Source organism: Fukomys damarensis, unplaced genomic scaffold (genome assembly GCF_012274545.1).
Source record: "Fukomys damarensis isolate Sample0158 unplaced genomic scaffold, DMR_v1.0_HiC HiC_scaffold_36, whole genome shotgun sequence".
Taxonomy (NCBI): domain Eukaryota; kingdom Metazoa; phylum Chordata; class Mammalia; order Rodentia; family Bathyergidae; genus Fukomys; species Fukomys damarensis.
This window is the reverse complement of record NW_022900948.1, coordinates 42,250,719-42,262,810: the sequence shown is the minus strand read 5'-3', so window position 1 is coordinate 42,262,810 and position 12,092 is coordinate 42,250,719. Positions and strand designations below refer to the sequence as shown.

Here is a 12,092-nt window from a genome sequence, read left to right as displayed (position 1 = left end):
TACCGGTGAAACTTCAAAGCCCATGGATCTACAAGCGTGGGGCAGCTAATAAGTTAAAAAGGGAAACCTCCCGAGGGCCTGAACAAAGGGCTCTTAATGTTAAGAGTCCAGGTGGTGAAAGGCTGACAAAAAGATCAAACTCTTTTTTATCTTCAGCAGCTCTAAAAGAAGTGAAAGAGTGGTTCTAAACTCTCTGATGTTCATGACACACTGTCGAATACTACTGTTTTGTTTGGTTGGTTTTGTTGTTATTTGCACAGGCTGAGCTGAAACTTAACAATCCTCCTCTGAGAACCTGGGATGACAGGTATGCACCATACCTCATTTGGCTCAAAGATTACAATTTTGATGGAAGACCAGCACAAATTCAGAAGAAATCACAAGTCCTGAAAGCAACTTTCAAAAAACTGAAAATATTTTCTAAGCAAAATAGTCATACAAAGCCACATAACCCTATATACTTTGATCAAATGTAGGATTTAGTTTTGCTACGATTTATGAACCACAGTGCTAAGCCCAGCCAATCAATCTCAGAGCCAAGGCAGGCGCAGCAGGTGGGGACAGAGAGCACTGTGGCACAAGGAAGGTGGGCGAGGCCAAGACTGAATCAGACAGACGCCAACAAAGGCAGTGTGTTTAGAGACACAAGGAAGAGTTTTGCCTTTTGAGTGTGAGAGACCAACCAGGCGGTTACAGAAGCAGGCGGTGCGGGGGCACAGAGAGTGTGGCCTGAGGAGGACGGGCTGGGGCGCACAGCGGGGAAAGGTCTGGGTGACCTCTGGGACGAGCGAGCAGCCCACGACCCACAGAGGGCAGGCAGTGGGGCACTGGCAGCTCTAGTTTCAAGGCACAGACTGTGCTGGTGCTGGACAGCATGGCGGTGGCTCCTCCAGGGTTGGATTTAGTCCGGGAACACCTACAGGGTGAGCCTGTACTCATCCACAGTGTGTGTTTAGCTTGCGTATTTGCTAGCTTTGTGCCACCGCTATCTGTGTCGGGAAAAACAGAGCTCAGTGCTCAAGATGGTCACCAAATGGCAGGTCAGGTGGTGGCGATTCTCCCCACATTCTGCTGATCCTAGGAAAATAGGTCATCAAACCACACTGCTGTGAAAAGTAGGCTAGGGCGGGGACTGGAGTCAAAACCACTGTGGACCAGCCGACTGTCAATGAGATGGAAGTGTGGGCCCGTAGGGTTGTGTGCAGAGACACAGTGGACCCTCGACTTATGAACTCCATTGGCTCCCGAGGGCTGTTTGTAACTCAGGATGGTTGTAAGTCAATACAGCTGAGATCTGGATGTTTAGCTGGGTACACGCTGCAGATAACAAGAGGTGGATGAGTTTTCTATTAACCTAATTAACCCAAGTTGTTTGTCAGGCCGGTCTTAACTCGAGGGGCCACTGTACTTTCTTGTGTATGCTTTGCCTTATGTTTTAAAGAGGACTGAACACAGCTGGGCACCGTGGTGCACACCTGCAATCCCAGCCACTTGGGAGGCTAATACAGGAGGATCACACATTTGGGGCCAGTCTAGGTAACATAGGGAGGCTCTGCCTCCAAATAAACAATAAAAAAGGCTGGGGCTGTGCTCAGTGGGAAGGCACCTTTGAGACTGGTGCACACCCCCCCATGTTCACCTAAATTAATTAAAAAAAGATTTAAAGCAGCTTACTGAGATACATCTTGCTCAAAGAATTAAATTAGATACAGAACATACTGGGAACAAGGGAACATCAGATGTGGGTAAGTCAACTGAGAAAAAAAGAGTAAGATAAGGATGCAGATTATAAAACTCTTAAGATTGTTAGACACAAGGCAAAACTAGAGTTCTGAGCTTCCCAGAAGCAAGTGCAAAGAGGAAAAAAAAACTTTCCACATTTGTAAGACTGCTACTACTTGTAAGATTAACAACAAACTAGCTTCTCTAGGGAAGGATGGCAATTTTGGGCCCTGAGAAAAATTTTGCTCCTAGGTCCTCTCAAGGGAGAGACTGTGTGACAGACAGAAAAGTCCCAAGCGGCGTTCTGCAAGAGAAACCACCAAGGGCCATCTCCCCTCTGTCCATCAAAACAAGTTAAGGGCACAACTCCGGTCACAGGCCTGGGCTCATCCAGGAATTAAATTTAAACCACTTAAGGCGTGGACATCTCTTTGGATAACTCTATGAACCTTGCTTCCTAAAACCAGGCTTTCATTAAGATCTGGACAGAAAACAGTTTGAAATTATATGTTTAGGTTAAAACCTAGAGCAGAGCGACTCTATACTGTTGATTAAGGGCAGTAACACATGCAGAACACATGCAGTATTTATACAATGTTTTCTGAGCACCCGCCCGGGGAGCCACAGTCAAAGGCTACTTTCCTCACATGGTTGTTTGGGAAGATTTAAACAAGTAAATGCATCTCAAGTGTTCAGCAGAGCGATGGGTATGTGGGAAGCATTCAGCAATGTTGAAGCCAATACTAAGAAGGTAAGGATTTGATAAAGTTAAAACTAGTAATAGTAACAGTAAAAACGACCATACTCAAGATTGCTGGTTGTATTATAATATGGAAATAATTATATCATGAAGATATTCAAGTTCCAGCTGAGGAAAATGGTTACAGTAATTTCAGCCTCACAAAGTTTCAAAGCCTGCAAGACCAACTGCCCACAAAGGCAGTAAACAAACAATCACTATGGTCTTAGACCACAGAAAGCTGCTGGTGAGTGCACCACGGTAAACGCTGGCCTGCCCTGGAAGACTCAGAGACCCGTCGGCTGTGTTGCAGATCACCTGCCAAGTTGGGGTGGCAGCTGCAGAGTGCTGAAGCCTTCATGTTTTGCTGCCCCCGGAGGAAATATGCAGGTACCTTCTCTAACTTCTCAATTTGATACTACCACGTGGAATATGATGTTGCCCATTAAATGCTTTGAAAACAAAAAGCCTACCCAATTCTCAAGAGAGCAAAACTGCGCTGTTAGAGATGCTGGACAGGCAGCTAAATCACTCATTAGCAAAGTATTGTCTTTCTGTACACCACTCCCTCAGGTATAGCTCACATCTGTGCCTAAGAAAAAGCACAATTTACTGCCGGGAGTGGTGGCGCACGCCTGGAATCCCAGCACTTGGGAGGCTGAGGCAGGAGGATCACTGTGAGTTTGAGGCCAGCCTGAACTACGTAGTGAGACCCTGTCTCAAAAAACAAAAACAAAGTACCCCAAAACAACAAATTACCGCGTGTAAAACTTCTGAGAATCCTTAAATACTCAAAGCCTCAAATGTTGAAATCTGCAGACGCCAAGCAAGCTCAGCACTAGCTGCCCTTTTGTAGTCATTAGATAGTACAAAAGCCAGACATCTTTGGAGCCATTCTGAGTTCCTAACAACAAAATCCTGCCACCTGCATAGGGAAGCATTGATCTTGGTCTTCGTGTACAGCAGGGGTGCAGGTTTGGGTCACTCCGACTCAGGCTTGAAAAGGAATGGACAATATCCTACCCTGCTTTATCCCGATCTGAAATCATCTGCAGATGGCGACTTCCAAGCAGTATTAAGAGGTGGGGTGCATGAAAACCTGCAGCCAGGCTGGGCAGGGGAAAAGTCTATATTGTGCCCGTATCATTTATCATTTATACCACATCAGTTTTCTATCCGTAGAGTCAGAGGCCAAGGAGAGATCAATAAAAGCTACAACTTGATGCTTTTCCTGACAGATCCTGATACAAAGCGATGAAGAATGGTCGGTGGTGTAATAGCTGTGCCTTGCGTGAAATTCTTCCCTGAGAGACGGGTCTGGCCACGTATGGGAAGAAAAATGGCATGTGCGCTGCAAGCCGGAGAGCTGAACTGTGTTTCGGGGAGGGTCAGGCTTAGTTGTTTTCCTTTCCTTTATTTTTCATGGGTTAAAGCTACTCTTTAATGTCAACCAAACTGGATCATCCATTCATTCCATCAATATTTACTGATGCTCTGCAACTATTCTTGGTGCTAGAAATAAAGTGGCAAATAAACAGCCATGATGATTTCTTCTTTTAGGGAGCTCATGATCTACGTCCTCATATGTAGACGGGACTAATAAAAGTAACAGGAATAAAATTCCACCAGCAGAGGGAGAAATCTGCCCAAGGTGCTTTTAAATCATCTACCACCGGAGGGGACGGCAGGGTGTTAGAGACACATTGCAGAGAAGAGTTCCAGCCCCATTCTTCTCTTCTTTAACACTGACTTTTGTCTCCACCCCCTTCGGGAAGAATCTGCTCTACCCACACACCATGCTGAAGGGATGGTCCCAGGAGGCCAGGAGGATACCGAGTGACCCCTCCAACGCAAGCACCACTGTTTTGAGTCAGGCGTGGTGCCCTGAACCAAGAGAGGCCAACGGAAACCGCGATTCTATTTGGAATTGGAAAGTAGGATTCAAGAAATGAAGAGGCTACAATGGGAAATAGAGCTGCAACACATGTAAGCCACGGAGAATAGGGAGCTGGAAACCGATTTAGTGATAAAAAATGTCTTAGAACTTAGTGTGTCCCAGGTCCCGTGCCAGGTTCTACAAATATGATGAACATGACGGAGATGGATCCCACCCTCACCTCTACTGGATCAGAGAGTAGTAGGTAAACAAATAAATGAGATAAATACAGATTGTGATAAGCACTGCTGAGAAAATAAGCAGGATGCTGAGATAGACAGCAGCAGGGGAGGCCTCCCTGAGATAATGACATTAAAGCCAGAAGAGGCACTGAAGTTCATCCCAGAACTAAGGAGCAGCAGCAGGTGCAGAAGTCCTGAAGCAGGGAGGAATCCAGTGTGTCCTAGAGGCCAGTTAGGCCAGAAGTTTTAGCACAGCTGGTACCTGGCAAGAGAAGGGGACGCAGAATAGGGATCATGCAGGTTCCTGGAGGGCTTGGTAAGTGGTCTGACCTCGAACTACAAGGGACAATCAATGAAGGGTTTCAAAAAGGAAAGACATCATTGTTGTCATCATTTTAAAACACCATTCTGTCATCAGACAGACATATACACTAATGAGACTGAAAAGAAAGCCTAGAAATTAGTCCTTGTGTGTATGGCTAACTGATTTTTGCTATTTTTTGTTTTGAGACAGGGTCTCCCTAAGTTGTTAAATTGTCCAGGCTGGGCTCCAACTTGCAATCTTCCTGCCTCAGCCTTTTAGAGTACTGGGCTTACAAGCATGCACCACCAGGCCCAGCTACTGACTTCCTGAATATAACATATAGAAATGGGAGAAAATATATGCAAAAGGGATTAGTATTCTAAATACATAAAGAGCTCCTACTAGTCAACAGTAAAAAAGCAAAGAATCCCATTTAAAAATGGGCAAAAGATGGAATAATAATTTCTTCAAAAAAGATCTATGGCTGATAAGCACATGGAAAGATGCCCAATGTTGCTCATCTTTGGGGAAATGCAAATCAGAACCACAGTGAGATGTCATGTCACACTGATTTGCATGACTATTATTTTTAAAAAAATGGGAAACAGGTGTGGGCAAGAATGTGTAGAAACTGGAACCCTTGGGCATTCCTAGCAGAAAGGTAAAGTGCCAGAGCTGCTGTGAAGATCTGTTTGGTAGTTCCTCAGAATTGTCATGAGACCAAGCAAATTCCACTCCTAGTTAATGCACCCAAAGAGCTAAAAACAGAAGGTTCAAGTGATATCTGTACAGACAGTGTTCACAGCAGCACTAATCACAATAGCGAAAAGGTGGAAATAACCCTTGTCTATCACCAGATGAATGAGTACATGAGATGTGTTATTTAATACAATGACTATAACCATAAAACAGAAAGAAATTCTAAGCAACCTTGAAAACATGATAGATGAAACAGAAAAAAGGAGAAATACTGTAGGATTCCACTCCTGTGACAGACCTAGAGGAGGCAAATGCATGGAGATAGGTGGAATAGGAGTTACTGGGGGTGGAGAGAGAAGGAATGGGAGTTAGTGTTTAACAGGTACAGAGTTTCAGTTGGGGATGATGGAAAATGTTCTGTACGCAGGCAGCACTGATGGTTGCGTTAACACTGGACACATACTGAAGCCCCCGAATCATGGTTAAGATGGTACATTTTATCCCCAAACACAATAAAAACAGTGAAAAAACCCCAACACTCTGGCTTCTGGGGAAAAGTGACCAGAGAGAGGTGCTGTGCCATCAGGGGAGCTGGACTGCAGAGAGGAGGCTGACACAGACACAGAGGAAGGGAAAGACGAGAAGTCACATGGATGACAGCTGATGGAGGGCTTTCCAGTTGTGCCAGCCCAGCTGTGCATCTGTGTTTCACTCCTGCAAGGCTCCTCCAGTGCCTTGTGGTGGACTGCTTCACACTCACACCGGACTAAATGCAGCAGGCCTGCAGGGAACAAGCCCAGGTTAAGGCAGGGAGCCAGGCTGAGGGCCAGCGAGATGGCTCAGGGACACAGAGCTCGAGGCATTCCATTCCAAAAGCCAGACTACGGCTCCAGGAAAGAACACTGGCCAGTTTCCCCCTTCCCTCTCAGTGCTTAGCTTGGTATTGTACCTGCCAGGTACCTGTACCTGGGCCTTCAAAAATTATTTGTTGAATAAAGGCTAAAAAACTCTCCTGTGCAGCCAGCCATGGTGGTGCGCAGACGTAATCCCAGCACTCTGGGAGGCTGAGGCAGGAGGACTGCAAGTTTGAGTCCAGCATGGCAATTCAGCAACTTAGCAAGACCTTATCTCAAATAAAAAAAACTAAAAAAGGGCCAAGGATGTATCTCAGTGTGAAGACCCTAGGTTTAACATCCAGCACTGAAAAAATTAAAGCAAAAACTGCCTGATGAGTCTTCAGAGGTTCTTACCAAATTTATACCCAACTGACACTTAGGGAATTAAGTGCTAAATCTTCCCTCATTACTAATTTGAACAGCCAAGCTTAGTTCTTCACAATGACTTATATCTGTTTTGTTCAAAGCCAAAATTCATGTTACAAATTCAACTGTATAGAACCCCAGAAATCCTTATACAAAGTCTGAATTTCAGGATGTCCAACACTTACTGGGTTCTCAGTCATAACACCAGAACACATACAACGATTTTTAATTTAGTAATACGGTTGGTCCTTCATGTCTATAGATTTCCACATCAGAGATTCAGCCAACTGTGGATGGGAAATATTCAGGAAAAACCCCGCATCTGTACTGAACACACACAGACTGATTTCTCGTTATTATTTCTTAGTAATATAGGAGAACAACTAGTTACATAGCATTTACATTCTATCAGATATTGTAAGTAATCCAGAGATGGCTTAAAGGTGGATGATGTAAGTTCTATGCAAATATACCATTTTATATAAAGGACTCGAGTATCACGTGTACAAGGGGGTCCTGAAACCAAGCCCCCAGATGCCAGGGAACAACTGCACTATGAAAACATCACCTTCTTTTTTTTTTTTTTGGTACCGGGGATCAAACTGAGGACCTTGTGCTTGCGAGGCAGGCAACGGAACCACTGAGCTAAATCCCTGGCCCAAACATCATCTTCTTTTAAACACAGTTGGAATTTCAAAAGAGACTGGAGCTCTGCTCATTTCATTTTTTTCAATCATACCAACCACTAGTGCACATGTCGTTTCTGACATGAGAAAATTAGAAACCACCTAATTATACAAAAGGAGGAAAACTATATGACACAGATAATTATCACCAAGTTTGGCTATCTTGCACAGATTAAAATGGAAACTGAAGACAGTATGAGAAGGAGACATTTACACAACAGTTAAATGAAAAAAGAGGAATGCAAAGTCAAATGTATAATTTCATCACAATCACATCAGAATTAGGTTTGTAGCTGTAAAGATTGGAAGGTATCAAAAGGAGATGAAAACAGTCGCTGCAAGGGGGTAAGATAACTCACAGAATTTAAACATATACATATTTAAAATTTATTTTCTAATATTTTTAAAGGTCAACTATCAACACGCAATCGTGGCTCTGGAGGGGGACCTTGAACAGATGAACTGAACAACTTTCGATCAATGAGCTGCCGTCAGGGCAGGGATAACTGGTGGTTGGTCTGAGGTTCTTTAAGACAGGGGCCCAAGTGTGGTCCTGGGATGGCTATAACAGCAGTGATCTAGGGGTTTGGGAGAAATTCAGACTGGGTGAGCCCCAGATCTTGTGAATGTAAAACTCAGCCTGGAGCCCAGCAATCTCTGAGTCTTCCAGGTGACTCAGGTGCCTGCTCAAGTGTGAGGTGCACTGCTCTCAAGTGCCAGTCTGAAGCTCTGCGATTCCCACAGGTCTGTCGGGACCACTGGTTGCTCTCACTTTACTTCCCCAAACACAGCCCTCACTGTTGACAGGGGCTCTGTATTACCAAAGTCTTCACTTGAAAGTTCTGCTTTTGCTACTGAATCTCACCTTTACCATGACAGCTATTAACACGAGCTGTGCTATGTGTTAAGTGCTTCATGGGCATCAGCTCATTAAAGCCTTATACCAATCCTTCAAGGAAGATAACTCGTATCTCTACTTTATTGATGAGAAACCAGAGGCCAGAAGTCCAGGATCCAACTAGTAAATCATGAAAGAAGAATCACTTCAGAGCACAAGTTCTTAGGCAGCGCAGGGGACCTGAGAAGTGGGGTGACATGGCTGGTCACAGAGGCAAGCAAGCGGTGCAGCGTGTGCACCCAGGCTTGTCTATTACGGGGCCTGCTTACTGTGTGACCACTGAGCTCTCAGCTTCACCCACGCTGCCAGGCAGGGCCATGTGCTCACCGTCCGGAACACCTGCCAAGACTCACCCTGTCTGCCCTTATCCACTGTCTGTTCTCTGCCACCCCCCACATCTTCCAGCCCACCACACGGCCATGCGTGCCACTTCCCCGAGATCCCTGTCTAGAATGGGGCTCTCCCTCCTTTCTCTCAGCCCCCGCTGCACTCCATCTGTGCCTCTCACTGTTGCCCAGTCCCGACTCTGGATGACTGCTACACACCCACTCCTCAAGCAGAGGCGGTGGTCTGAGCTGGCACGGTGTCACCAGTGACCACAGGACAGGAAATGACTGAGGCAGTCGGTGTGTGTTTCATGTGGCTAAATTCATTCTTTAGATATTTTATGTGTCTCATCTGCCCAGCTGGAGTTCGGTAAGGTCCTTAGGAACAAGAAACAAATCTTTTATTAATCTTATATGTTCAAGAATACTCAGCTCTGGGCCAGGTACATGGTCAAGCCTGTAATAAAGGCTTTGATCCAAGCAGAATGTTACTGGTATATAACTCTAATAAAAATTTTTCTACTACTTAAACCCTGTAAGAAAGCAGCTCATATTAATGAGGGAATAACTGAGTCCTATACTAATGGATACAATCAATTCATTCTTATAAATAGACAGAAATAGTAGAACAATATTCTTAATAGTGATGAACAAAAATCAATGGAATTTATTCGCACATTTTCCTCAAATTTGTTTAACGTTCCATGCAATTGAGAAAAAAGCACAATTCTGTCTTTAAAAAAAAACCCCTGAGGCTATTTTACATGTTTTTATCACACCTTTTTAAAAATGAAAACACACTCCTTTTAAAAATCATACCACAAACTCCAATGTCTCTTATTTGGAAATGTGGATGTTTTCATCCCAGGTATCTACCATCTATCACAGCCATTTATCTAGTTCAACCAATATGCTTTTTAGAGGAAAAGAAGAGCTCATAAATATTCTAACTCCTGTCACATGCCCAGAAAGCAAAGGTACAGAAAATCAGAATACGTATTTTAATCATATTTAAACCTTGAAAACTAGATCTATAAACTTTTGGGAACAACATAACATAAAAACCAAATGCTACCTTTCTTAATTCATAAATTATCTTATTTGACTATACCATCGACAGAGAAAAATAGCAAGCTGCAATATATTTTTAACAAACTGGAAGACACATGATTAAAACTACGTAACAATAAAAACAAATAAAGACGAGCAAATTATCATAGCCTTAAACAGACATTTACGCCGGTCCAATCCTCTCACTGAACGCACATGGTCTAATGGTAAATAGACAACAAAAGATCTGGTGAGTGTGGCAATCGTCTAAATCTCAATCAATGGACCACCGCTGAACAGACAGCATTAACTTACCAGCTCCACAGATCCATAATGTTTTCTACTGAAATCCCCACGTCTACAGCCTAGGTCTTCTGAGACAGAGCTGGAACAAAAATGCTTCATCAGTATTATACATAGTGATCTGGCCACAAACCTTCTGCAAAAATCGACTACCATTTGCAAAAAGGGCTGCTGTGGAACAGAGGCTCACAGTGCCGGGCTCCTCACTGCAGGGGAGCCTCCTTGCTACAGACTCGGTCCCCAGCAGCCATTGCAGAGCCTGGCTTTCGTGAAGCCCTCAGTAAAAAGGAAATGCCCGAGTCATCCCTGGAAGTATAGGCAATGATTGAATTAAATATTTAGTCATTTGGAATCGATTGAAATTTCCAGGGCTACTAGTGGTTTATAATTTCATTTCTGTATTACCAAGGGGGTTAGAAAGCCCTGCAGTAACTTGAGGCAAGGGACAAAGCTGCTGAACCAGATCTTGCAATTATCTTTCACTTAAGAGAGTCTCTTTGTCCCAAATATGCAACATAAAAATAACCAGCATCATTTAATGCTATATTTTAAGCTGGAAAAAACCCCACAAAACTTCAAAATCCCTGTAGACCCTACTCATCCGCCCCTCCACCCCACTTTAAGATTTTTATATGGCAATTTGGAAAAAGATTAGGACTAACAGAAAATCTAAAAACTGCACATCTGAGCATATTTAGTTTTTAACACAGCAGTAGCTAATACTTCCCTCCCCCTTTACCCCCTCCCCACCAGCACAGGCTTAGATCAGACAAGAAAACTCACAGGTGGAAGGGCAATTAAAACAAAGACAAAATCATTACTGCATTTGCATCTGGAATGCACAGTTACACGCTTAAAAGGCACATAGCTTATGGGCTGGCTAGTATGTTTAGGACCCCAAGCAGTACTCAGGAAACCAACGGATCCACAAAATACAAACAGTCTTAGTAAGTTTGGCTGTAATATGTCATGCAAACAACTCTAATAAAACAGAAAATAAACTACTGAGGAATTACATGTTTAACAGATTCAAAGCATTTGCAATCTCACATGCAAAGAAAGGTGCACCCAGTACCTTTTCATCCTTCCTTACAAGGTAGGCTACATTTTCTAAATTACAGTGCTCTTGGCACATTCAGCAAGAGACTGACTCTGATGTTTAGCATCCACAGAACTGACTGTCTGCCAGGACACTGCTTGATAGGCTCCAAGAAAGACAGCATGAGAGAAATGAGATTAGAAAGTCTAATGGTATTGTCTCCACCATTCCACAGAAATGGCTGAATTAATCTTATATGAGAAATTTAACCTTTTGTGGGCCTCACTCCCTTAGCTGAAAAATGTGTAACAACTCAAAGGAGGCAGTTTGAAAGATCACCTTGGCTACCTTCCTGCTTCTACTCACAAAAAAAACATCTCTGGAAGAGAATAAAAAACTTCTCTCCATGGACTATTCCAGTCTGTTAAGTCTGGCCCCTCTGCCTGTGCTCTTAGTCCAGTCTGAAAGCCCTCCTGGAGAGGCTGCGATTGCTCCACACAACAGTTCCAAGATCTTTTCCCCATGGTCTGGTTACCAAGAGACCACCACGGGCTCCAGGGTCCATGCACTCGAACAGGGGTCAGGCGCACAGCAGACGCTGTCTGCTCCAACCTCAACCCAGCACTGCGGTCTCTTCCAGCCGGTGAGGAGACCAAGGGCGGCAGCAGCAGCCCCACCATCAAGCTGATAACTGTGAAGGGCAGGGAAGCAGGCTCTGCGTTCCTCCTTGCACTGCCCTAAACACCACCAAGGGGTTCTAAGATATGGAGCAGCTCCCTAACTGCCAAAGCCCGAGCCAAAGGAAAGCAGCGGACAGCTCTACATCCCTGCAGATGCCTCACAGGGGGAAAACAACACCCTATAAAAACAACCAAGGGGGCCGGGGATTTAGCTCAGCGGTTCGGTGGCCTGCCTTGCAAGCACAAGAACCCGAGTTCAATCCCTG

General features: G+C 44.3%; 1 protein-coding gene across 3 annotated transcripts in view; it reads right to left on the bottom strand.

Annotated features, from left to right (window-relative positions):
• Positions 1 to 12,092, bottom strand: part of Garnl3 (GTPase activating Rap/RanGAP domain like 3) — a 139,538-nt gene that overhangs the window by 93,954 nt on the left and 33,492 nt on the right. For 2 of the 3 annotated variants that reach the window (XM_033759268.1, XM_010613584.3), the window contains exon 3: positions 10,120 to 10,189. In XM_033759268.1, coding sequence (XP_033615159.1) covers positions 10,120 to 10,189 — 70 coding nt within the window. Of the gene's footprint in view, positions 1 to 10,119; positions 10,190 to 11,182; positions 11,304 to 12,092 lie in introns of those variants that run through there. The other variant, XM_010613585.3, reaches the window with a different exon arrangement.